This window comes from Pogoniulus pusillus, chromosome 23, assembly GCF_015220805.1.
Source record: "Pogoniulus pusillus isolate bPogPus1 chromosome 23, bPogPus1.pri, whole genome shotgun sequence".
NCBI classification, from domain to species: domain Eukaryota; kingdom Metazoa; phylum Chordata; class Aves; order Piciformes; family Lybiidae; genus Pogoniulus; species Pogoniulus pusillus.
Window position 1 is genome coordinate 331669 of NC_087286.1, and position 26579 is coordinate 358247.

At 49.8% G+C, this 26579-nt stretch overlaps 1 protein-coding gene across 3 annotated transcripts in view; it reads left to right on the top strand.

The window, feature by feature from the left end:
- Positions 1-25353, top strand: part of TRDMT1 (tRNA aspartic acid methyltransferase 1) — a 46104-nt gene extending 20751 nt beyond the window's left edge. Inside the window, exons 3-11 of one of the 3 annotated variants that reach the window (XM_064162295.1) lie at positions 104-180; positions 1417-1488; positions 5143-5208; positions 7065-7134; positions 8155-8238; positions 8718-9085; positions 20645-20702; positions 21706-21835; positions 24640-25353. In XM_064162295.1, coding sequence (XP_064018365.1) covers positions 104-180; positions 1417-1488; positions 5143-5208; positions 7065-7134; positions 8155-8238; positions 8718-9085; positions 20645-20702; positions 21706-21835; positions 24640-24740 — 1026 coding nt within the window. In that variant the 3' untranslated portion in view covers positions 24741-25353. Of the gene's footprint in view, positions 1-103; positions 181-1416; positions 1489-5142; positions 5209-7064; positions 7135-8154; positions 8239-8717; positions 9086-20644; positions 20703-21534; positions 21686-21705; positions 21836-24639 lie in introns of those variants that run through there. The other 2 variants (XM_064162296.1, XM_064162297.1) reach the window with 2 other exon arrangements.
- The last annotated feature ends 1226 nt before the right edge of the window (positions 25354-26579 follow it).

Below are 26579 nucleotides of genomic sequence, written 5' to 3' on the forward strand. Positions count from 1 at the left end.
ATGGTGGAAGTCAGAGGAGCAGCTGAGATGGAAGTTGACTGGAGGATTTTATGAGGTTTGCAACACACAACCTTCTTGTATTGGTTTTTTTTTCCTTATTCAGGGCATAACACTGCAGGAATTTGACAGATTATCTTTTGACATGATTTTGATGAGCCCTCCCTGTCAGCCATTTACAAGGTAGGTACAGCATGTGCTAGGGAAAGTGCAGGCTCCCTTGGTGCTGACCAAGGAGAGATGTTTAGAGAGTGACTCTGGTGCTTCTTCTGTGTGCCTTTCTCTTCCTAAACAACGGTGTTGCAGCTCTCTTCGTGGTGAGGCTTACTGAAGTGGAGGAAATGGTTTTGTGAATGATACAGAACCACACCTTGTTGATCAGGAGCTGAACTCACTGCAGTGCCAGTGGTCAGGCTGGTTCCCAGTGCCTGTCCTGTGACAGCAGTGCCCCTGCAGGGAAGATTTTAGGAACTGTGCTCATGCAAAGAAGCAGCTTCTTGGAAGAGCCTGTTGATGGTAGTGAAATGGCTTGTGTGCCAAAGTGTATCTCCTGAGTGCTCACAGGTTAAAGAGACACACCTCTGGCCTGCTGCTGGGCTGGAAGAACATTTGTACAAGCCCCAGGTGCATGTAGGAAGCATTTCTTCAGGAAAGGGTGAGAAGGAGAATCTATGTCTGTCAAATGAATTCAGAGACCTGCTAAAGCTCTTCTAGCAAGGCTTTATTACTTTCCTAAGAGCCAATGCAAGTGTCAGCTAGGGGCACGCAGGCCTGCAGTCATTATCTGCTGTCACCACCTCTAGAACATGCAGGAGCTGTCCAGTTTAATTACAGAATCATAGAATCAACCAGGTTGGAAGAGACCTACAAGATCATTGAGTCCAACCTAGCACCCAGCCCTAGCCAATCAACCAGACCATGGCACTCAGTGCCTCATTCAGTCTTTTCTTGAACACCTCCAGGGATGGTGACTCCACCACCTCCCTGGGCAGCCCATCCCAATGGCAAATGTCACAGAGTTATTCACCTGGGGCTCAATCTTGCAGACTGGCTTTAATTCCTAGAACTAATGTAATTTATGGCATGTAGAACAGTGAGGTGTTCCCAGGACCCAGGGGGGTTATTCCTTTGGAGCCAAGGGGTTTCCTGTACAAACCCCCTGCAGATGCAGATGAGGAAGTGGATTTCATTGCTGAGTGCTTCAAGTTTAAAACTCACTGTGAGCTGATGGCTTCCAGGGGCAGGCTTTAATTCCTTACAGCATTGCTTAAAATGCTGCCTCTGCCAGCAGGTCCTCACATCTGTACACAGTGCTCTTGTTGAGGGTCAAAGCAGAAGAGTCAGCGTTGAGGAGAAAAGTGGAAGGCAAATGTGAGCCTGCTGGCAGTGATGTGCAGCTGTGTGTTTGTTCTCTCCTAGGACTGGCCTACAAGGTGATGTCTCTGACCCACGGGCAAAGAGCTTTCTCCATTTCCTTCATGTTCTGCCAAGGTACGAATGGACCTGCTGCTTAGGGACATGGTGTGCTGCTGACCCTGCACTGCTGGCTCAAACACTGGACTGGATGATACTGAAAAACTCTTCCAACCAGATCGGTTCTGTGGTTCTGTAGCAGCCTTCTGGAACCTGAAGGGGGCTGCTGGAAAGCAGCAGAGTGACTGTCCATAAGGGCTTGTAGAGACAGGATGAGGGACAATGGCTTTGAGCTGGAAAAGAGAAGATGGAGAATGAGATGAGGAAGAAATTCTTGACAGTGAGGGTGGTGAGACACTGGCACAGGGTGCCCAGGGAGGCTGTGGATGTCCCGCTCTGTGGAGGTGTTCAGTGTCAGGCTGGATAAGACCTTGAGCAACCTGGGCTGGTGGGAAGTGTCCCTGCCCATGGCAGGAGGCTGGAACTGGATGAGCTTTAAGGTCTCTTCCAACTCAACCCATTCTGTGGTTCTGCTGCAGTTCTCATGTCTGTTGTACCTAAACAGGGTACAAGGCATCTGTGATGTTTTACAGGGTCACTGCTGGTGCTGTGTATTACTTGTTTGTTTTCACATGATCCTTTATATGTAACTCAAAAATAGTTGTGTTTTCCTAATGCCTTTATCATCTTGGGGTTACTCTCTGCTTTCATGGTTTGGATTTCTTTATCTCATGTGTCAATTTCAACTGTCAGAAATGAAAAAAGCCAAGTTCTTGCTTTCAGTTCAACATCAGACTTGCACTGGCATCCTGCAGAAGCAGGAGCAGGTTTGCTGGTGGGCATCGTGGAAACAGGAATATTGTTTGACACAGCCAGTTGAGAAGAAAGCTTTCATCCAGCAGTTAGTCACCCTTTGAATAGGGAACATGTGAAAGTTTGGTTAAATGTGCTATTGACTGCACCACAGGATACACCTTCTGGCCCCTTCCCGTCTTTCCTTGGGTGTCTGCTCTGTCTTTCTGGGCTGTGGTCCAACCTCCTGCTTTAAGTGGTGATTCTGAAGAGTTCCAGTAGCACTGCATTGCAGCGCTCTTGGCTGTGCCTTGAGCTGTCATTTTTGCGTGCTCAGACCCCAGGCCTTAGTAAAATAGTTCCCATTCTTTGTATTATTTGTGCCTTCAGTTTTGAAACAGTAAATCCAAACAAAGTGGAGTGTTTGACGTAAATTGCCTTTACTGACAGCATTAAAAGTCAGCTCCAGGTAATGGTTGTAGTCTGTGCTGGGAAGAGATGCATAGCTCTATAAGAACAGTTCCTGGGGATGCAGAGCAAGCAGCTGCTCAGGAATCCATCAGAAATCTCTGCCTCTGGATTGAGATGTCCCTTGACACCAACTGGCACGAGTCTGAGGATTTGCATCAGTGACAGTCCTCTGGAGACCATTCCTGGCAGTCCTGCTGCTGGGCACCGGACAGCTGTTCTCGCTCTGGTCCTCCTGGGTTGATCTTGCTGTTGGAACTGGAGAAGGATGAAAGATGGTTTGGCTGTGTCTTCCCTTACACACATAGGGGAACTGGTGCCAGCAGCAGCCTTTCCTTCAAGCTGCAGTTAACGCTAGGAGGAAAGGGTCTTCATTCTTCTAAAAGCATCCTTTTGGCAAACAGCAGCAGGAAATGGGACTGCCTCCTGGCCCTTGCCAGCAGCAGGCAGGGCACACAGACAGGTGACTGCCTTGGCTGGGATCAGCTAAGAACTCTGTGGCCGAGAGCACAAAGCAGAGCACCATACAGATTGTGCAGCCTGGTAAGTTAGAGAGTAGGTCAAAAGAGAGGTCATTATTATCCCCTGCTTCTAGCAGCAACACACGCCTGCGGAGCAGCAGGGGCTTGCAGAGGGTGGCCTCCAGACAGCCCTTCCACAGCGAAGAATTAGAAGCAGCAGGGAGTATGTGTGTTAATTGGCCAGAAAGCTAGGCCCTCCCTTGTCCTGAAGGGAAACCTGACCTCAGGATTCCTTTCCATTAAACTCAAACACAGTCAAGAGGTTGGCTGTATTTGGGACACTGTTGTGCATGAGTACAGAAATGTTACCTCCTGCTTGCTGTGGCTGGATAAAGGGCAGAAGGTTTTTCTTCTCTAAACCAAAACTTTGGACACCCCAGGCTGTATGTTTTTCATCATGATGATGCAAAGGAGCTGGGTTTGGCTGAGGCACTTTATCTCAGCACCCCATGAGACCCTGCTGATGTCCCTTATCTCCCTTGGGCAGGTTGTCTGTAATGTGGCTTCTGCAGAGTTTCTCAGTTCCAAAGGATTTATGTTTTGCTGAGATAGTGTTTGTGTAGTTTCTGGATGTGACACATTTGCCAGCCATTGAGTGTGGAGTGTTTCAGGCCAAAAAAAGGGAAAGTCTTAATGTAAGAATTGTCACTTTGCATTCTAAATGGGTGCAGCGTGCGTTTGGCTTATGGCAGGTGCAGAATCCGTTTTCACTGCCTGGCTGTTCATGCTTGACCTTCAGCCTTCTGTGATGAAAGATCACTGAAATGACAGACAATGGAGATATGGAAAGAGCAGTCTCAGGAGGACTGGCAGACCTGCCTCAGAAGCCTGGCAGCCTGCACGTGAGGAAAGCTGAGAGCTGAGAGCTGGGCTTGGTCAGCCTTCAGAAGAGAAGGCTCAGGGGAGACCTTATTGCCATGGACCAGGACACAAAGGGTGGCTGCCAGGAGGATGGAGACTACCTTTGTACAAGGAATCCCATGGGAAAGACAAGGGTTGATGGGGACAAGTTACTGCTGGGGAGATTCCCATTGAACTGCAGAAGAAAATGGTTGCCCATGAGAGCAGTCAGAAACTGGAGTCACCTCCCAGGGCAGCAGTGGAGTCCTCTTCACTGGGCAGTTTTAAAACTCAGCTTGCCAGGGTGCTGGGCCAGCTGACTGCAACTGCACTATCACCTAGAAAAGTTGGAGCAGGTGATCCTTGGGGTCCCTTCCATCCTGGCATTCTGTGATTCTGTGACTCCATAAGATCTGGAAAATCCTTGGAGCACCCAGTCAGTGAAATCTGACCCAACTGGTCCTGGCACTGCCTATGGAGCCCGAGCCATGCCCCAGGGGAGTGCAGTGCGTCACTGTGTTTGGGAGGTTGGTGTTTGCCCAGTGCTCTTTGTCCTGCGAGCTGCTGATCTCGTGTGAGCTGCAGGCTGTGTCTGCCTTCATGCTGTACTAACAAGTTTCACAGTAGATGGTGATGATGTTGAGTGGGTAAACACACCATCAGACATTCTCCCTTCCTCTGCAGGGAATTAGTTGCTGCTGCTCTCAATTGAGTTGTTTGGGTTTTTTTCTCCTCTATTTTCAGTGTTCTAAAATTGGATGTACATTTTCCAGGTCCTTGTGAAATGCTTTAGGTATTTGATTCACAGAATGGGTTGGGTTGAAAGGGACCTTAAAGCTCATCCAGTTCCAAGCTCCAGCCATGGGCTGCTCAAGGATCCATCCAACCTGGCCTTGAACACTCCAGGGAGGGGGCATCCCCATCCTTCCTGGGCAACCTGTGCCATTGTCTCACCACCCTCACTGGAAAGAATTTCTTCCTGATCTGCAATCTCAATCTGCCCACTTTAAGCTTCAGTCTACTGCCTCATGTGCAGTTCTTGTAGCTGTTGTGTGATGCAGTTTACATCTTGCTACTCTGATTTGTTGGTTTTAATTTTTTTCCTTTATAGGCTCCAGAAGCTTCCAACCTACCTACTATTAGAAAATGTTAAAGGATTTGAATCCTCTTCTGCAAGGTAAAGTCTAATTGGTGCAGGGTTAGTAAAGAACATACTCTGCAGAAGGGGAGGGCAGGACTTTTATGTCGTAGGTTTGAAGTTAGGGACAGAGTTAAAATTGCTGTTTAAGAATGGAAATCTTAGCTTATGACAGGAGCTTGTTAAGTTACTGTTCATTTTTCTAAGCAGATAAAACATGCTCTGACAGATTGGCTCCACTGACTGCATTTGATGTTCCTGTGCCCTTTAGGTTAGCACTGAGAGCTCCTGGAGTTCTGTGGGTGGCAGGAGCTCATCGCATCTTGTGCTAAGGTCACAGAGCAGCACAGGGGCTTTCCTCACTGCCTGTGTTAAGAGCAGGTCATCACTGCTTCAGATGGTTTGGGGACACTGTCTGCAGACTGTGTCTGATCTCTCCGTGGGGTGTGGAGGAGGATGGCTCTCCAGGGAGGTACCTAGGAGTGGCAGAAACATTCCTCTGGTGTGGCAAAGCAGGGGACAGGGGCTTGTGGTCTTCCCTCTCATTGCTTACTGGAACACAGTGGGATAGAAACACAGAATGGTTTGGGTTGGGAGGGACCTCAAAGGTCATCCAATTCCAGGCCCCTGCCATGGACAGAAACACCTCCTACCAGAGCAGGCTGCTCAAGGCCCCAGCCAACCTGACTTTTCACACCTCCAGGCTTGCAGCTTCCACAGCTTCCCTAGCCAACCTGTTCCAGTGTCTCCCCTCCCTTGTGGGGAAGAATTTCCTCCTAACATCTGATCTAAATCCGGCTTCTTCCAGGTTGAAGCCATTGCCTCTTGGTCTGTTGTCACAAGCCTTTGTCAAAAGTCCCTCCCCAGCTCTCCTGTAGCTGGAAGGCTGCTCTAAGGTCTACCCAGAGCCTTCTCTTCTCCAGACTGCACAGCCCCAACTCTGTCAGCCTGTCCCCATAAGGGAGGTTCTCTAGCCCCCTGAGACAATCTTTGTGGCCTCCTCTGGACCTGCTCTAGCAGTTCTGTGTTGGAGGCTCCAGAGCTGGACACAGGTCTTCAGAACATTTCCATAGCAATCCTTCAAGCCCCATGAGAGCCACAACCCTCCGTGTCACACTTCTTCATGCTCCACATGCTGGGGACATGTCCAGCAGTGCCACTGGGGAAGGGCAGGGGGCTGCTGTAGAGCTTGCAGTTCCCTAGGCTGTGCCTGCTGCCAGGGTCTGAGCAGAGCTGTAGCTCAGCACACCCAAGTCAGGATGCTTGCTTCCTGCTGGACACTTGGGCTGCAGTGTCACCTGCAGCGCTTTGGCTGTGGTTCCAACGCAGTGCACTCTGTGTGGAGCAGAAAAGCCAAGCTCTCTCCAAACATTTTCCATGGCAGTGCTCTTCCAGCAGTATAGACTACAGCCCTACCCCACTGCTGCTTGCCAGAGCCACCAGTGGTCACCGTTCCTTGTGTCAGCCTTTTGGTAGGCTGAGCTGGTGCTGTGGATGTGAACAGAGGGAATCAGGGAGCTGTTTGGAGTGGTTTCGTCACTGCATTTATACTGCACAAGAAAGAGAGCCCTGCCTATGCTCCTCCTAAGCACCCTCTCAGTGCTCTCCTGGGGATGGATGGGTTTGCCAGGGATGCTTGCACCAAAGCAAATGTGAGGCTCTGTGAGTGTGCAGTGGCTGTGCTGTGAGACTCTGAGTGTGCTGTAGCCATCCTAGCTACTCTGACTCTGCTGCTCCCAGGGCCAGCAGGGGATGACTCCACCTCTGCCATTCTCTGTCCATCCCTTCAGTCCTCAGTGCCTCAGGTGCAGCTTTCCTGGTGGTGTTGGTGAGGGTGGAGCAGGCCCCAGGTCTGTATGCAGGCAGTGATTGCCTCCCTGCTCCTGTCCTTGCAGAGCTAAGCTGTTGGAAACGCTGGAGGCCTGTGGGTTTGAACACCAGGAATTTCTCCTGTCTCCAACTTGTGTGAGTATCAGAACTATTTTCCTAAGTGCATTTCCTAAGAGCCCAAGCACACTGCAAATCATAGAGTGATGGAATGGTTTGGGCTGGAAGAGACCTTAAGGATGATCTCATTATATTAGATAATTAGGTACAGTTGTCCCCTGCCTTGGTCAGTTGTGAGACTCAGCTTGCCAGGGCGCTGGGCCAGCTCGGTTCAACTGCGCCACCACCTAGAAAGGTTGGCCTAGGTGATCCTTGGGGTCTCCTCCCGCCTGGCACTCTGGGTTCTCTGATCCTGTGAGAAGAGTCACGTACAGAGGGAAAGATGCTCTCTGGAATGAGAAAGCCACCTGGCATGACTTCTGGTGTCTCACCAGGGTCCTGCTGTTCCTGACCAGAGCCTAGTCCCGTGCTGCTCTGCTCCCACCTGTGCTGGGTAAGAGGACAGGGATTGACAGCAGGAGCAGAAGGTGGCTTTGTCTGCATGAGCCCCACTGCTGCAGGCAGATGTGCATGGATTTCCCAGCACTGAAAGTGTGACACTGTCGTTCGTGGGGGAGGGGCTTTGCTTGCAAGTTGCCCTGGCAGCTGAAGGGTTGAGGGGCACTGGGGGTTGCAAAAAGCTGTAGATGCCTGAGAGCGGCTAGCAGAGGGCAGCTTGCAAACCTGTGGGGCATTTGTCCTCTTCCTTGCTAGATGTCTGCATTCCTCGTTCAGAAGGGGAAGGAGATGCCTTTTTGCCTTTCTGTTGATAGATGACAGTAGCTGTCCCAGGAAGCCATGCTGAGTGGCAGTTTCCTTCTCCCCTCCCACAAGTTTGTCTGCATTGCTGTTCATTGGCAGGGAAGGTGACGGCCTGGAGGTGCAGGGAATAGCTCCCCGCTTGTGTCCTCGGCAGCACCCAGGCATGGGCACTGTGGGAGATACATTCATGTGGCATGGTGCTGTTACTGTGTGTGATGGCAGACAAGCTATACCAGGGGCTGTAGGCCACCTTCCATCTCTGATGCCATGCCCTGAGACTGTGGGTCTTGCTTACAGCTCGGCATTCCCAACTCCAGGCTGCGCTACTTCCTGCTAGCACGACGGCACCAGGACCCCTTTCCCTTTCGAGTTCCTGGGCAGGTGAGTCTGGCAGGGAGGACTGGAGTCTGCCTTGTTCCACAGAGACTGGGTGCTGCATTTTGAGTGGTGTATGCTGATGCATGGAGAGAGGGAGAAGTGATGCCAACAGGGAGGTTCAAGATTGCCTCTGGTTCTCAGGCTGGGTGCTGAGCTTTCTGAGCACTGAACTGCATGCCAGTGCCTTGGGCATCTCAAGATATGTGGGGCACAGTGGCTGAGAGTGGGCTAGAAAACAGTGGATTCTGTTACCTTTCCCACACCCTTGGGAAGGCCCTTTTGCAAAGACAGTCATTCCTGACATCATTGCTGGTAGATCCCAAAACCTGGTGCTGACATGTTTTGAGATCTCCATGGCAGTAACTCTGAGTGGCTACTTGCGCTACTCTGAGCACCTCTGAAGGAGCTCTTACTGCAGAGTCTGCTGCCAAGGTCTTTATCAGGTGCAGTTCTTTTGGGGTTTAATCACATTTTTGTCCTAGATTTTGACAAGATTCCCAGATCAGGATCTAGAAGACTTAGTCAAGGACAAAGCTGCTGACCAAGTGGGTGAAGCTAGTTCCATGTCTTCTGAGGAAAAGAGTCTGGATTCAGACACTGGTCCTGAGCGAAGCAGCAAAAGCAGTTTGCCAAAAGGAGCTTTTCTTTTCAAGCTTGAAACTGTAGAGGAAATGGCAAGGAAGGAGGGTCAGGACACTGATTCTTCTGTTCAAATGCTGGAAGATTTCTTGGAAGATGAAGATGAAGAGAAGAGTCAGTATTTGTTGCCACCAAAGTCTCTGCTGCGCTATGCTTTCCTGCTGGACATTGTTAAACCCTCCTGCCGCAGATCCACCTGCTTCACCAAAGGGTAAGTTGCAGAGAAGGTGTCATGCTGAGTCAGGCCCTGAAATGTTCAGTGTGCTCTTCCTTGTGTCCTGCAAAACCAAGGAGAGCTATTTCACCATGAAAGGCACAGGCCTCTGAGAAACATCTGCTGCTAGACTGTGCTTCCTGGCCCAAGAGTGCCAGCAGGAGGATGTCTGGTGACACACCATGTTTCTGCTCCAGAGAAGCTCCCCAGAAGACAGTGCCATTTGCTGCTGACCTTCACAGACACTTCATCCCCCTGCAGGAGTATGGCTGTGGCAGGCTGCTGTGCACTGAGTCATTACTGAATTAGTTTTATTGCTCACTGAAGTGCCAGTGGCATGTGGGACAGGTTTGTTCCTCGGCAAAGCTGCCTGCACTGCAGAGTCCATCTCCAGCCTGGGTGCTTCAGCTGTGTAGCTCAGAACATCAGGGCTTTGCCACATGCCATCGACCCAGCATGGCTGATGCATTTCAAACTGTATCTCCCCTGTCCTGCCTAGCAGCTTCCTGGTTTGTCTTTGCCATTTTCAGTTTGACTGCTGGAGGTTGTGAAGTGCTGGGGAGCCCCACAGGCAGCCAGCAAGGAGCTCTGCCACTCCCCAGGAGGGGCCTGGAATGTTGTGTCCTATAGCAGTGAGTTTGTCAAGTTAGGGTGGATTTCTTTCTAATTCTCAGAATGGTTCAACAAAGGGATGTTTTACAGAGGCATGGAGTGACAGCAAGAGGAGGAGCAATGGCTTCAAGCTGGAAGAAACTGGATTTAGATTAGACATGAGGATTAATATCTTCCCTGTGAGGCACTGGAACAGGCTGCCCAGAGAAGTTGTGGAGACTCCAAGGCTAGCTGTGTTGAAAGCCAGGCTGGATGAGGCCCTGAGCAACTTGGTCTGGTAGAAGGTGTCTCTGGCCATGGCAGGGGCTTGGAACTAGGTGATCTTTAAGGTCCTGTCCAATCCTTGTTCTTTTGGGTTGTGGTGGACTCAGCATCCTTTGGGATCTGTAGGCAAATAAAAACTGTAGGCCAGAATGATCTCAACATTTCCCATGTATTATGTAAGTGCTACCAACAATAACCTGCCCACTCATGTTTTCACTCCGGTGTGCTTTGGTGGCTCGTGGCCTTGTTTTGCAGCAGCATTCTGGCCTGAAGTCAGAAATACTCTGGCCAGCTGGACCAAGGAAGAGGTTGTCCCTCTGTGCTCAGCACTGGTGAGACCACACCTTGAGTACTGGATTCGCTTTTGGGCCCCTCACTCCAAAAAGGACATTGCGGGGCTGGAGCAGGTCCAGGGAAGAGCAACAAAGCTGGGAAGGGTCTGGAGAACAGGGCTGGGGAGAAGCAGCTGAGGGAGCTGAGGGAAGAAGCCTGGCTGAAAGGAGGTTGCAGTGAGGTGGGGGTTGGTCTCTTCTCTCCAGTCTCAAGTGATAGGAGGAGAGGAAATGTCCTGAGATTGTGCCAGGGGAGGGTTAGGTTGGAGAGGAGGAAAAGAAAAGTTATTTGCTGCAAGAGGGTCAGGGGTTGGCACAGGCTGCCCGGGGAGGTGGTGGAGTCCCCATTCCTGGTGGTGTTCAAGAAACCTGTGGCCATGGCACCTGGGGACGTGGGTTAGTGGCCATGGTGGTATTAGGTCAATGGCTGGGCTGGATGACTTTAGGGAGCTTTTCCAGCTGACACCATTCTATGCTTCTGTGCTAATGTACATCTCCTCGTTAAGAGCAGAGTTATAATTGCAACTCAGGCTTCACCCAAGTCACTTCCAAGGCCAGGGAGGGGTAAGACACTGCTATCTGTGTTCTGGAAATTCTGGGTTTGTGCTTCTGTGAAGTGTGAGATGTAGGAAGGAGGACCCTGAATGGAGCAGAACAGCCCCCAGGTAGCACAGAGTCCCTCTGCTGAGATGCCAGTCTGGTGTCTTAGCAGTCATGCTGGTTACCAGCCTTGAGACTGGGAGAAAGCCTTCGCTCAGCTCTGACTGGCCTGCACACATTGCCAGCGAGGGCTGTGTGAGGAGGCCAATCCAGGTGTGCCTTCTCCAGTCCTTGCTAATTCTGGACCTCTAACACCAGTATTGCATCAGGGTTCTTTGCTTTCCTGTCTGTATTCTGGCTCTGGTGGAGCATGGGGCAAAATGCAGTGGCCTGTGATGAGCAGAACACTGAGCAGATGATCCTGGCCTGGGACTCTCAGGCAATTGGAAGGGGATTGCTGAGCTCCTTCGGACTGCCAGCAGCAGGGCTCCTCCTAAGAGGATGTCTGTAGAGACTGAAGTTGTGAGAAGAAATTGTGCCTTTTGAAGCACAGAGCAAGCTCCTGTAGGTGTAGTCATCCTGGACCTGCTGTTGAGAGGAGAAGCCAGACCTTTTGAAACATTAGCTGCAGAAATTATCTCCAGCATTGTGCAAATGAGGTTTTTTGGTAGTCATAGCACAGAATATACCCAGAAGTCATATATCATGTCCAAGAAATTAAAAGGTTTTCTTGAAAGCTTGCAGAATTAAAGAGGAGAGGGAGAAGTCCTTAGTCACATAAAAACTGAGGACTTGTCATTTCTTAAGCCAACTTCTCTCATTAGAACTGAGAATGAAATGTCACAAAATCAATGGATCATTTCTTACTGTGGCAAAAATTGTCATCTTTGGTTATGTTCTCAGGCAGAAATGTTCATTTTCCTGTGGACAGCAGCTGCAGTGCTGATGCAGCTCATGCTGGCCATCTGCCCACAGCTCTCCTGAAACACCCAGCAGACTTTCCCCCCAGCCCCCAGAGCAGCTCATACAGCAGTATGAGGAGTGCTGTACTCTTATGCCTGGACTGGGGTATTTTATACAGCATGGTTCCCATGAGGACATTCTTTCCCTCAGTACAGCTCTCAAACACCACTTGAAATGCATCCTGGAGTGCTTCTTTTGCCACAGGTGTGTCTGGCTGCTGTGAGGTGCTCAGGCTCTGGGTGCTGGCTGTGCTGTGCTGTTGAACTTGTTGCCTCTCCAGAATGCAGTTTGCAGCACAGCTCCATTCCATGTGCTTCAGTCTGCCTTTGAGAGTTCCGTTTGTTCTGATCCTAAAGCAGCTTTGCAGCCCTTCACTGTCAAGTGAGTCCTGCTCTCGCAGAGGACTCTGAAGCTGAAGAAGCAGCCCTGCAGATGGCTGTACTGAGTGTGTCTGTGCTGGGGGGAGACCATTCCTCCATCTCTGGAGTTAGGAAGGCCTGGCCCCATGCAGAGCAGAAGACCTTCATCACCGTCTCTAGAGATGCGCAAGTAGGAGAGGATTGTGTCTGGTGAGAGTTGGTGCAGGGTGGGGATTCCTCCAGAGCCCATCTGCTTGGCAAAGTCATCTGCTGACTTGGCTCAGACTCTTCCTGCTCAGGCCATTCAAGCACTGCCATGGCTGCAGCAGCAGAGCATGTTTCTGGGAGCACAGGCTGGTATTGAAATAATGGCCTGGGAGACCCTGCAGAGCAAACTTGTTGTGCAGCCAACTGCAGAGCAGCCCAAAGAGCCAGCATAGGGTTTGAGAGTCTTAAACTTGCTTACTGCTTAGTTGGACTTACTTTCTCTTCTTTCTTTCTTTCTTTCTTTCTTTCTCTCTTTCTTTCTTTCTTTCTTTCTTTCTTTCTTTCTTTCTTTCTTTCTTTCTTTCTTTCTTTCTTTCTTTCTTTCTTTCTTTCTTTCTTTCTTTCTTTCTTTCTTTCTTTCTTTCTTTCTTTCTTTCTTTCTTTCTTTCTTTCTTTCTTTCTTTCTTTCTTTCTTTCTTCTACTGCTCTCATGTTGGAAGGGATCACCAGAGATTATTCAGTCCAACCCCCCTGCCAGAGCCGGACCACCTAGGGCAGGGCACACAGGAACACATCTAGGAGGGTTTAGAAAGTCTGCAGGGAAGGTGTGATGGTTTGGGTGTTACCCGCCCCCCCACACTTTAGAAGTCACCCAGACTAGTCTCAGCCGGCTCTGGGAATATAAATGAAGCTATTTATTTACAGCAGCACAATATACAAGCAGCTATTTACAGTCTATACAGTTATAGACAGAAATATACAAGGTAAAAGTAATACAGAAACACAACTCCCCTCCCAGAAACCTGAGTCCCCAGGAGGGGCTCTCAACCACCCCTGCACCTTCCCCCTGCCCCTCCCAACCTTACCCCAGCCCTAAGGAAGAATGGAAGTTCAGCCAAGAGGTTAAGAAGCAAAGATGAGTGGAAGGTGAGGTTAGGGAGATGCAGCTCAGTCAAAGCCCAGCCCGAGAGTGAGTCAAAATGGTGAGAGAGTTATCTAATGTTTTCCTTTCTTGTTCAGCAAGACTCTGAGGGAAGCAGACATCACCATTGTTTTCCTTTCACAGCCTATGATCTAGTTCTTCTCACCAAAACATTCTAGCCTGCTTCACACTAGCACAATCCACCCCTGTCTACTTCGCTCAGAGTATCGCTGAGAATTATCTGATCTAATCTAAACCAATATTTACACTAATGGATATTACAAGTTCAGTTCACACTTCATTCCAGCTATCTCAGATGTAGGTGATTCAAAAGCTCAGAACATTTTGTCTCCTCACAGACGAGACAAGAACAGGGACTCCCAGGTGACATTGGGTTCGTGCTCATGTACTGTAGATTCTCTTGTAGATTCTTCCAGTGTTGGATGCCAATGGTACCTAGAACAGAAAACTCCTAACAGCTTGTATTATGCACTCTGAATTTAGACTCTCTCAGCTAAGGTTAGATTTCTCTGTGGAATACACTGGATTTCACCATTCTCCTGCATTACCCAGTAGGTGTGACCAGGACCTTCAGCAGACACCACCCCTCGGACAGGTTTCCTTTCACCCAAAGGAGAAAATACCCAAACAGTTTTCCCTAACAGATTCTTCTCACGTACAACAGGAACTTTATCACCATCTACTGTTTGGGCCAAGTCTGATTGTGCAGGTCCTGCTCTGTTTACTGAACCTCTACTATTTACCAACCAGGTAGCTTGTGCTAAATGTTTGTCCCAGTTTTTCAGAGTTCCACCCCCCATGGCTTTTAGGGTGGTTTTCAGCAAACTGTTGTAGCACTCAATCTTCCCTGAAGCTGGTGCATAGTAGGGTATGTGGTAGATCCATTCAATACCATGCTCTTTGGCCCAGTTTTTCACAAGATTGTTCTTGAAATGAGTGCCATTGTCTGACTCGATTCTCTCTGGAGTTCCATGTCTCCACAGGATCTGTCTCTCCAAGCCAAGAATGGTGTTAGGTGCAGTAGCATGTGGAACTGGATAGGTTTCCAGCCATCCGGTGCTGGCCTATACCATCATCAGCACATACTGCTTGCCAGAACGAGATCTAGGTAAAGTGATGTAGTCAATCTGCCAGGCTTCACCATACTTGTACATTGACCATCTCTCACCATACCACAAGGGCTTGATTCGCTTAGCCTGCTTAATAGCAGCACAAATGTCACAGTCATAGATGACTTGGGTGATAGCGTCCATGGACAAGTCAATTGACTTATCACGAGCCCATCGGTATGTTCCATCTCTGCCTTGATGTCCAGATGAGTCATGGGCCCACCAAGCTGGGAACAGTTCACCTCGGTGTTTCCAATCAAGGTCAAGATCAGAGTTGGTATCAACTTGAGCAATCTTAGCAGCTTGGTCTGCCTGCTGGTTATGTTGATGTTCCTCAGTGGCTCTGCTCTTAGGCATGTGTGCATCTACGTGCCGCACCTTCACTGGAGTTCTCTCCAGCCGTGCATCAATGTCCTGCCATAGATCAGCACACCAAATAGGCTTTCCTTTCCTCTGCCAACCATTCTTCTTCCAGTCCTTCAGCCAACCCCATAGAGCATTGGCTACCATCCATGAGTCGGTGTAGAGGTAAAGGATAGGCCAGTTTTCACGTTCAGCCACATCAAGAGCAAGCTGGGCAGCTTTTACCTCAGCGAACTGACTGGATTCTCCTTCGCCATCTCTCGCTTTGGTAACTCTCCTGGTTGGACTCCAAACCGCTGACTTCCATATTCGCTTGTTCCCAACAAGACGCCAGGAACCATCTGTGAACAAAGCATAGTTCTTTTCCTGATCAGAGAGATCACCATAGGGAGGAGCTTCCTCAGCACGAGTTATTTTCTCCTCTGGAGGTTTGGTACAGTCTGTGCCTTCCAGCGAGTTGGTGATCACCTCCACCAGACCAGGTCGATCAAGATTACCCATTCATGCTCCTTGGGTTATCAAAGCCATCCATTTAGACCAGGTCGCATCTGTGGCATGATGTGGTGATGAACCTTTGCCTTTGAACATCCAGTTTAGAACTGGCAGTCTAGGAGCTAGAAGCAATTGTGACTCAGTTCCAACCACTTCAGAAGCTGCTTTCACTCCTTCATAAGCTGCTAGAATTTCTTTCTCTGTTGCGGTGTAATTTGCCTCTGAACCTCTGTAACAACATCCCCAGAAACCAAGTGGACGACAACGTGTCTCATTTGGAGCTCTCTGCCAAAGACTCCAAGTTGGACCATTGTCACTGGCAGCCATGTACAGAATGTTCTTAATGTCTGGACCAGATCTCACAGGTCTCAAGCCCACTGCATGGACTACTTCTCATTTGATCTGATCAAAGGCTGCTTGTTGTTCAAGTCCTCACTCAAAATTGTTTCTCTTACGAGTCACATTGTGCAGAGGTTTGACAATCTGACTGAAACCAGGAATGTGTAGTCTCCAAAATCCCACCACACCAAGAAAAGAAAGTGTGTCCTTCTTACTGGTGGGAACTGCCATGGTGGAGACTTTGTTGATCACATCCTGAGGAATGTAACGGCGACCATCCTGCCACCGCACTCCCAGAAACTGAATTTCCCTGGCAGGTCCTTTGACCTTGTCTCTCTTAATGGCAAAACCTGCTTGCAGCAGAATGTCAATGATTTTGTTACCTTTCTCGAAGACTTCCTCAGCAGTTTGGCCCCACACAATGATGTCGTCAATGTACTGGATGTGCTCTGGAGCTTTACCTTTCTCCAGTGCATTGTGGATGACTGAGTGACAGATGGTTGAGCTGTGTTTCCACCCCTGAGGCAAACGGTTGAACTGGTACTGGATTCCTCTCCAGGTGAATGCAAACTGAGGCCTGCACTCCTTTGCTATGGGAATAGAGAAGAAAGCATTAGCAATGTCTATGGTTGCATACCATTTAGCCTCCTTCGATTCCAGCTCGTACTGGAGTTCCAGCATGTCCGGCACAGCTGCACTCATGGGTGGCGTCACCTCGTTGAGGGCACAAAAATCAACTGTGAGTCTCCAGTCACCGTTAGGTTTGCGCACAGGCCAGATGGGACTGTTGAAAGGTGAATGAGCTTTCTCGATGACAGCCTGACTCTCCAGTTGACAAATCAGCTGATGAATGGGCAACAAAGAGTCACGGTTAGTTCTGTACTGCCTGTGGTGCACAGTTTGAGTTGCAATTGGCACTTCCAAATCCTCTATGTCATGATGTCCCACAACTGCAGATTCATCAGAAAGTTCAGGTCTAACAGACAATTTCAATTTACCATCCTCAATCTCTACAGATGCTATTCCAAAAGCCCATTTGTGACCCTTAGGATCTTTGAAACAACCTTGTCTCAAAAAGTCAATTCCCAGAATGCAAGGCGCATCAGGACCAGTTACAATAATATGTTTCTTCTACTCTTTACCAGTTAAACTGATCTCAGCCTGTATGTTAGTTAACTCTTGAGATCCACCAGTGATTCCAAAAATAGAAATGGACTCTGTCCCTTTGTAATTTGATGGCAATAAATTACACTGAGCACCTGTGTCAACTAAAGCCCTGTATTTCCAAACTTTTGAACTGCCAGGCCACCTAATGAACACATTCCAATAGATTCGGTTCTCTCCACTATCCCTTTCCTCCTCCTGGCTGGAGGCAGGGCACCCCTAATGCTGAACATGGCATGTGGGGTGTACACAGTGATTGGTGGTGTTGTGAGAGACACTGCAACTGTTGGAACAATTGCAGTTGCTCTCGGGAGCTGAAGCAGTGACAGCTACTTTTCTGGCATTGTTGCCTCTGTTTCTGCCACTCTGCAGTTCCCTGACTCTCTTTGAAAGAGCTGAAGTAGGTTTACCATCCCATTTGTTCATGTTCTCACCGTATGTGTCACGCAGAAGTATCCACAGTGACGCACGTGATTGCTGCTGTCTAGGTGGAATTTGTCTCCTCCTGGGCTGGAATTGCCTTGCAGGAGGTGGGCGTCTGTTCCTGATGGCAGAAACATGCACCCATTCAGATGATGCAGGAATGGTATCCTTTACCAGATTGGTAATGTTTTTAAGATCCTCCTTCAGTTCTTTCATCCTATCTTTGATGCCATCCTTAATCTCTGTACTTAGAGTTTTTATAGCAGAGACTAGGCCAGAATGTGACAAGCTGTCCTCTATCTGCCTGAGCTGGTCAGTGAACTCACCAACAGTGAAAGACCTTCCATTATCACTCCTTGATAGAAACTAGCTGTCCAAGATGTTAGCATAGGATGAAGGAGCAAGCTTACTAAGCTTCTTCATGAGACCTGTTCCAAGAGGAATGTCATCAGGCTCATGTGTGCCATGATCTCCATAAAGCACTTCCTTCACAGCAAACTCCTTCAGAAGCTTAATTCCCTGCTCAATGGTGTTCCACTTCTTGGCAGCCCATGGCAAATCATCTCAGGAAGGATATCTCATAGCCACAGCCAACAGAAGGCGTGTCCACAAGCTAACCTTACCAAGAGGACTTGTCAGGTATTTGTCCACTCTACTCTCCTTAGTGAGTGGTCCCAGCTGCTTGGCAGACTTGTCTCCTACCTGCAGGGCATTGGCACCAATGCTACAGCATCTCACTAGCCAGCTTAGGATTGGCTCACCTGATTCCCTTGAGTATTCCTTTCTAACTTCCCTGACCTCTCTGAGAGGATCATTGGAGTCCTGGATGTCATCCTCCTCCTCTTCCTCTTGTTGATCTGGTTGCCCCTGCCCTAGAAATAGAACCTTCCTAATAGCACTCTTAAACTCATTGGAACCATCCTCTTTCTTGGCAGCCAACCTCACAGCACTCTTCTCATCAGAGTACTGGGATCTGAGCATGTTCGCCAGGTCCCGAAGACGAAATGCCTCCTCTTCCTCCTCTTGCTCACCAGAGGTCCCCTCTCTTACATCCTCCTTTGAATCACACTTTGTCAAATGCTGTGTCTTGGTTTTCACCTTAGCAGGTGCCAAAAAAGCCTGCACAGTGACAGGCTTTGACGTGTCTGCTGGAGGGTTTGAATCACTGGGGGTCTGGCCTGAGGTCTGTGAGTTCAGATCTGCCTTAGAACTAACAGGCTTCTGGTCTGCTGGTGGCTGGGGATTTGAACTGGATGAGTTAGTGTTGCTAGTGTTATTAGTAGTATTATTTGCCTGTGCTCCTGGGATGCCTGCCAATCCTGCCACGTTATCTTTGTTATCATTCCCACTAGGAGTGTTGGCAGCGTTTCCAGAATCTGAAGAGGGAGGTGTAGGGACTGTTGTCCCTTGTTGTGCCCCTGACTGGGAGAGAGGTGGTGTTCCTGAGTTATCTTTGTTTTGGTTTAGTTGCAGAACTGTCCCTTTTGGTTTAGAGACAGAGACCTTCCTAGTTCTTGCAGGCACTGCATTCAGATTTTTCACACAGAATGTTAAAAGTATTATAAAATCAAAAATTATAAGACCTAGAATGACACATACCAGATATGTCACAGTTTGCCTTGAGTAAAATTCTGAACAAGGGTCTGGCATCTCGGTTCTGGGGTAAATTACTCTCATCAATGCGGTAGTTAAAACAGTATTTTGATTGGATGTAATATTATTGGTAAATACCCCTGTAATGTTACTGGTAATATTTTCAGTGGCATTAAAACCAGCATACCCAAGAATGAGATCAGCCCAGGACCAGAAAATGCTTGTAAGTTTAGCTTTGACCTTCTTAAAAACTACATGAAGCAAGAAATAACCAATTTGGGCTTTGATCCAATTGTACACAAGAAAACAGAAAACAGGCCACACAATAGCCCCCACCAAGTACAATAGCTGCTTCATTAGCTTCCTTCTGATTTCCAAGGTTAATTAACAGTCACTCGAATTTGCCCCACATTGAGGGAAGCCAAATAAAGCTATGTGATGGTTTGGGTGTTATCCACCCCCTCACACTTTAGAAGGTACCCAGACTAGTCTCAGCCGGCTCTGGGAATATAAATGAAGCTATTTATTTACAGCAGCACAATATACAAGCAGCTATTTACAGTCTATACAGTTATAGACAGAAATATACAAGGTAAAAGTAATACAGAAACACAACTCCCCTCCCAGAAACCTGAGTCCTGAGGAGGGGCTCTCAACCGCCCCTGCACCTTCCCCCTGCCCCTCTCAACCTTACCCCAGTCCTAAGGAAGAAAAGAGGTTCAGCCAAGAGGTTAAGAAGCAAAGGTGAGTGGAAGGTGAGGTTAGGGAGATGCAGCTCAGTCAAAGCCCAGCCCGAGAGTGAAGACAAAATGGCGAGAGTGTTATCTAATGTTTTCCTTTCTTGTTCAGCAAGACTCTGAGGGAAGCAGACATCACCATTGTTTTCCTTTCACAGCCTATGATCTAGTTCTTCTCACCAAAACATTCTAGCCTGCTTCACACTAGCACAGAAGGAGACTCCACAACCTCTCTGGGCAGCCTGCTCCAGGCCTCTAGCACCCTCACACCAAACCAATTTCTCCTCATGTTGAAGTGGAACCTTCTGGCTTCTGGCTTGTATCTGTTGTTCCTTGTCCTATCACTGGCACCCTCATCCTGACCCCCACCCCTCAGATATTGATAGACATTGATCAGGTCCCCTCTCAGCCTTCTCCTCTCCAGACTAAACAGCTCCAGGGCTCTCAGTCTTTCTTTATAGCAGAGGTGTTCCAGTCCCTTCATCATCCTCGTAGTTCTCTGTTGGACTCTCTCCAGCCCAAAACTGTCTACAATATTCTAGGTGTGGTCTCAACAGGGCAGAGCAGAGGAGGGGCAGAACCTGCTGGACACACTCTTGATACACCTGGCCTTCCCCCATGCCTGGCCTCTATGGAAGGTCCACCAGCAACCAAAAGTTAAAGCTGACTGAGCCACTTTGCCCTTGCCCACTGATGTAGAGGCTGGAGGCTCACACTAATGCTCCTCCTTCACATATGGAGAGCTGATTTGAGCCCCTGGAACCATTTGGCCTTTAGCACATTCTGCCTGAAGGTAGAATTGGCTTGTGTGGTGGAGATGGCCTGTTCAGAGGACACCATGCATGAACTCTTGCCTCTTGCATGGCTTTCTAGTGGTCTCGGGGAGGGCAGCAGTGTGGGCAAAGCCTGGTGCCTTGGCTGCAGACTCACCACCAGAGCAGCTCCAGAGGCTCCTGCACTCCAAGGGTCAGCACTGCCATTGACAAGGCCTTTTGCTTTCTCTGTGCAGCAGGCTGCTTGAGCCGAGGAGCCCAAATCACCTCCCTGCTTCTTTGCAGCTGTCAGGGTTGCGGGGCCTGGTGCAGACACTAACTGCAGCTTGCTGTTGTTGTTCAGGTATGGACACTACGTGGAGGGCACAGGCTCAGTCCTGCAGACAGCAGTGGATGTACAGGTAAGGGCCTGTTGAATGACACAGGAGAGTGACTTCTTTTGAAACTGGGGGGGGGTTGTTTTCTGCTTTGTTACTCTGAATATTATAAGACCCCTCCTGTTTCCAGTATATTTACTTTGTGTTCCTAAACAACAGTTCATTTAAATCAAACCCATCTGTGCCTCTCTCTGGGAAGAGTCTGAGTTGCTGCTTCTTAATTATCGGCAGTGTCATACAGAAGGTTCCTGGGGCTGAGTGTGCACAGTCAAAAGGACTCATTCTGGGAGTGCCCTGCAGTGCAGTGCTGTGAAGCTGGGGCAGTTCGTTGTACAGAGCTGATCCAGCAAATGCTGTCAGATGCTCAACATGTTTGAATTCAAACCCAGTATTTACCTGGGAAGACTCAGTAAGTTGCAGAGCTCTGCTGTTGATACTAAGTGCCCCAGAAAGTGGTGTTTTGCCACTGGGGACGGTAAAAGTAAATGTAGCAACGAGGCATCGCTCAAAGGTGCTTTACACAGCTCCTGTCCTGCACTTCTGTGCTGCTCACCAATGTTCTCTGGTGTCTCTGAACAGAAAAAAGTGCAGTTTATAATTCCAGGTAATCTCAAAGCAAATGTGTCCAACCAGCTGCACCCAGACAGATGGGTTCCTGTGGATGGGCTGCTGTGGCCTGTGTTTAACGAGTGTTTACAGTGCTTTAATTGCCTCATTAATATTGGTGTAGCTTGTAAAGAACAAATACACCATCACCTGGGCAGGTGGACCAGGTGATCCTTGGGGTCCTTTCCAAGCTGGCCCTGTGGGACTCTCCACAAAGGCCTCGTGGCAACACTGGTTTCTTTCTCGCAAGTCTGTTTGTGGGCATCCTGGCTGCAGGAGCACAGCTCCAGTCGTGTCCCCAGCGGAACAGGCTCTCGGCTCCCATAGTGGCACAAGCAAGGAAATGTTCCGGTAGGATGTGTTAAGTTGGGTCTGTGTAGGCTGCACCAGCGACACCTCTTGGCTTGGATATTCTTCATAGCTCGAATCAGTGTTTAAAGGCATTGAGGAGCTGCCAGAAGAGGAGAAGCTTATGAAGTTGTCGACGCTGAAGCTGAGGTACTTCACCCCAAGAGAAATAGCCAATCTGCACGGATTCCCGCTGGAGTTTGGTATGTGCTCCCAAACACCCAGTGCTAAGCACTCTGTAGAAATGCCAGTCTGTTCTCTTTAATGGGGACTAAAATCCATGCCCTTTGCTTTGCAGTTTGCTTTGGACCTCTCTGTTCTCATAACTGACTCTTATGGTTTGTTCAACCCAGAATTCCCCTCAATTCCCACTGGTTTGCTTTTTGTGTTGCTGTAGGTTGTAGGTTGATGTTAAGGAGGCTTGAATTGAGCAGGGCTGGATTGGATCTGTATGGGGTCATGGTGCTGCTGGAGCTGCCTCTGAGCCCAGAATTGCCCATTTTTCTTTTCAAGCACATCTTGTTTTCCAGATGTTAAAATGGTCTGTGCAGCACCTCTGAGCAGAGAAATGGATGTTTGGAAGACTTCAGGAATTCTGGGGGAGCTCAACCTGTGGCATAGTGCTTGGAAGGATACCTTGCTTGCTCTGCCCATGTCTTGCTTGAGTTAGGACAGGACTGATTCTGGCCAGTGCTGTCACTTCCCAGCTCAGCCTCTGCTCATCAGCTGCGTTTTCTGCAGCTCAGGCCACGTTCATAGGCAGTGGCTGCTGCCAGCAGTGACAACTCTCAGTGGCTCTGGGCAGTGCCAAGGGCTGGGCTGCAGACCAAGGGCACTGCTGCATCTTGTCGGGGTGCAGAGGAAAAGGCTGCAGCTGTGGGGAAGCGAGGACAGTGCAGGTGACCCTCAGCTGACCATTGAGGGCCACCCATGGACGTTGTATTTGGTATGAAGCTGAGGGATCAGCAGGGTCACTCTTCTTCAGTTGCCCAGTGTCTGTGGAGGTCTCTCTCTGTTCTGCCTTTGATCCTGATCCATGAGTTCTGGATGTGACCAGATTCTGATATCAGCTGCAGTGTTATCAGCAGAAACGTGGCTGTGTCTGACAACAGGGATGGCTTCTGCCAGCCTGTGACATCCAGAGCCAAAGCCACATTGCATTCTTAGCACTGACTGCTGTGGTTGTGCTTTTAACACCTCTGTGTGTAACAGCAATTGCTGTGCAGCTCCAGGAGATACTGCAGCCATGTGTCTGGGCCTCGGCAACAGCACTGAACGTGAGAGCCTTCTTCACCTGCTGCCTGCTTGCAGGAGGCTGGTGGCAGGATGGCTCTGCCATTGTTCACACTAGTGATGCATGCCAGTCTGGTGAGAAGCCAGCAGAGCATGGCAGTGGTGCTGTCAGCACCACAGAACCATCAGTGGCACCACCTCAGTGACAGGGTGAGAGCTCTGCAAGTGCCAGCCTGCCGAGCTGTTAAATCTGCCCTTCTGATGTTGGCTGCACTTGTGCTGAGAAGGTAGGAGGTGCAAGACAATGTTACAAGGCAGATAGAGGAGGCTTGGGATAAAGGATACAGGAAGCCCTGAAAATAAAGCAGAGTTTTCAGTTGCCAAGAGGCAGGAGGAGAAACTGAACTGCTGAGATAAGCTTCTTGGGCAGTAAGTGCATGTCTGTGCCTGTGTGTGGCTACACATTTATCTCTGTGCCCCTTCAAAATGTCTGGAGTCTGTACCTTATTCAGGGATTTAATGTGAGAAGTCCACCTAAGGAGGTGTGTGGGAGTGCCAGTGACTGTTCCCAGGCCAGAAAAATGGCTGCTCAGATGTGAGTGCTGGGGGGCTGGGCAGAGCGGATGGAGCTGGCACGAGATGTGTTTACCAGAGTCCACATCTCAGGCATTAATATCTGGCAGAAAAAGGTGGAACAACTCCTCCCAGATACCTCCTGCTCAGCTCTGCAGCCTTGGCTCAGCAGCTGTGCAGCCATGTTCTCTGCTGAGGGCTTTCCTGGGGCGCACCTTGTGCTCACTGCTTGTACACAGTGTGCAGCACAGCTCAGCTGCCTGCTGCTGACCTGGGGCTCCAGGTAGCAGTGAGCAACAATCAGTCTTAGCAAATGATTTTGATGGTTGAATCACCACCACTGTTGTTCATCTGTCACTCAGCTTGAAACAAATGCCTTTAGCTTACAGCTGGGGTAAGCTAAGAGTGCAAGCAAGGACAGTGACAGCACAGCAGTGGGCTGCTGGCAACCTCATTCTCAAAAGCATGGTCACCTTTGTGTGCTCAGTGCACAACACAACCCTCTCACAATACCTGGAAAGGTATTCCAGCTCTGGAGCCCCCAGCACGAGGACAGGAACTGTTAGAGCAAGTCCAGAGGAGGCCACAGAGGTGATCTTCAGGTTCTCCAGACTGAGAGAGCTGGGGCTGTTCAGCCTGGAGAAGGGAGGGCTCTGGGAAGACCTCAGAGCAGCCTTCCAGCACCTGCAGGAGAGCTGGGGAGGGACTTTTGACACAGGCTGGGAGTTACAGGGTGTGGAGCAATGGCTTCAAACTGGATTTAGATCAGACATTAGGAAGACATGCCCCATGGAGGTGGAACAGGCTGCCCAGAGGAGTGTTGGAAACCAGGTTGGCTGGGGCCTTGAGCAGCGTGCTCTGGCAGGAGGTGTCCCTGCCCATGGCAGGGAGGTTGGAAGTCGATGATGACCTTTAAGGTGCCTTCCAACCCAAACCATTCTATGGTTCTGTGACCTGGGCCAGTTTAACGTTTACTGGACCTGCCCTCTTCCTGCCACCTGGCCATGCCAGGTGCTGTGCTTCTGAGTGCATTCGACAGGACGGGTGCTGCATGACGGGAAGGATGCTGGAGCTGCTGGGTGGCTCACTGAGCAAGCCTTGCTCACAGCAAGCCCTGGCGGGAGTGTGTGGTGCCGTGCCCCGCACCTGCCGCCGGAGCTCGCAGCAGCCCCAGGCTGACCTCCTGCTCTCTTTCTTCCAGGTTTTCCTGACCAAGTGACAGCAAAGCAGCGCTACCGGCTGCTGGGGAACAGCCTCAACGTGCACCTGGTGGCCAAACTCATCTCCATTCTTCTTGGATAAACCCGAGGAGCACAGAAATCTTCCATCTTTCAAGAGAAAGCTAATGGCAGCTCAATAAAGCCCACAGCTTCCCCAGGTGCCTGAGCAGGTGGTGTGTGAGCAGCCCTGATGAGCTTTCCAGACCTGGCCCCGATGGTCTGTTTGCACTGTAGAGGAGTTCAATGGACGTGGAAGTTCCTGGGACTTAATTGCTTTATTTAACCATCCCTTGTAGCTGCCAAAGGACAAAGAGCAGCACTTCGGATACCTCAGTGAACATGGACAAGCCTGGTTCCTTTTATCTTAAAGCCAGCCTGTCTGTATGGTGTAAAAAGGCTGTTAAGTGCCAAAGTTGCTTTAATTAAGTTCAGTGACCAAGCTCTAGATGTAAAATGTCTTTGTCTGCAAATGTCAACAGTGCTCTTGGGAGCTGCAGCACACACAGGATGATGGCTTGGGTGGGGCTGTAGCCACTCTGTTTGCTTCTCCACTTCTCTGCCATTTTGAGGAGTGCACAGTGTTGTCCTGAGCTGCTGCTTTCTTACTCTCTAAACACTTGCAGGTTGCTGGCACGCACCTGTATCTATCTGGGGTGGTTTGTTGAGGTGCAGATAAATAAAAATAATTCAAGGAACTGGCTGGTGGAGTTGCCAAGCCACTGCTCATGGCATTGAACAGTCATGGCACTCAGCTGAAGTCCCTGGAGACTGGGAAAAGGGAAATGTCATGGAAGAGGTTCTGCTAGAAGCTCTGCCAAGGTTAGAGGGAGGTGGCAGGAGACAGCCAGCAAGGCTTCACCAAGGGCAGGTCCTGCCTGAACACCTTCATGGTCGCCTCCGGTGGTGTGGCTACATCAGTGGGCAGGGGAAGGGCCACGAGTGTCATCTGGCTGGACTTGTGCAAAGCTGTTGACACAGTGCCCCCCAACACCCTACTCTCCAAACCGGAGGGATGGATTTGGTGGGTGAACCATCCAGTGAGTGAAGAATTGATTGGATGGTTGCGTCCGGAGGGGGTTGATGAACAGTTCAGTGCTCAGATAGAGATCAGTGACAAGTGGTGGCACTCAGGGCTCTGTATTAGGACCAGTACTGTCTAATATATCCGTCAACGACACAGTGGGATGCAGGCACCCTCAGCAAGTTTGCAGATGACACCAAGCTGAGTGGTGTGGTGGGCACAGCTGAGGGACAGGATGTCATCCAGAGGGACCTGCACAAGCTGGAGAAGTGGCCTCATGTGAACCTCATGAGGTTCAACAAGGCCAAGTACAAGGTCCTGCACCTGGGTGGGGACTACTCCCAGTATCAATCCAGGCTGGGGCTGAAGGGCTGGAGAGCAGCCCTGTGGAGAAGGGCTTGGAGGTGCCAGTTTGGTGTACTGCTTGACAGGAGCTGGCACCGAGTGCTGCCAGCCCAGCCCAAGACTGTCTTGGGCTGATCCCAGCAGCATGGGCAGCAGGGGCAGGGAGGGGATTCTGCCCCTCTGCTGAGCACCCCCTGCAGTGCTGGGGCAGCTCTGGAGTCCTCATCACAGCACAGAGAGGGAGCTGTTGGAGCAGGGCCAAAGGAGGCTACAGCAGTGCTGGCAGTGCTGTGCTGTGAGGCCAGGCTGGGAGAGTTGGGCTTGGGCAGCCTGGGGAGGAGCAGGCTCTGGGAAGACCTTCTGGTGGCCATGCAGTGCTTAGTTAGAAAGCTGTGGGCAGAATTTTGAGCAAGGCCTGTGGTGACAGGACAAGAGATGATAGTTTGAACTAGGAGAGGGAGATTCAAACTTGACAGAGGATGGACATTTTGCACAGTGAGGGTGGTGTGAGAGTGGAACAGGTTGTTGGGACAGGCAGTGGATGCTGTTCCCTGG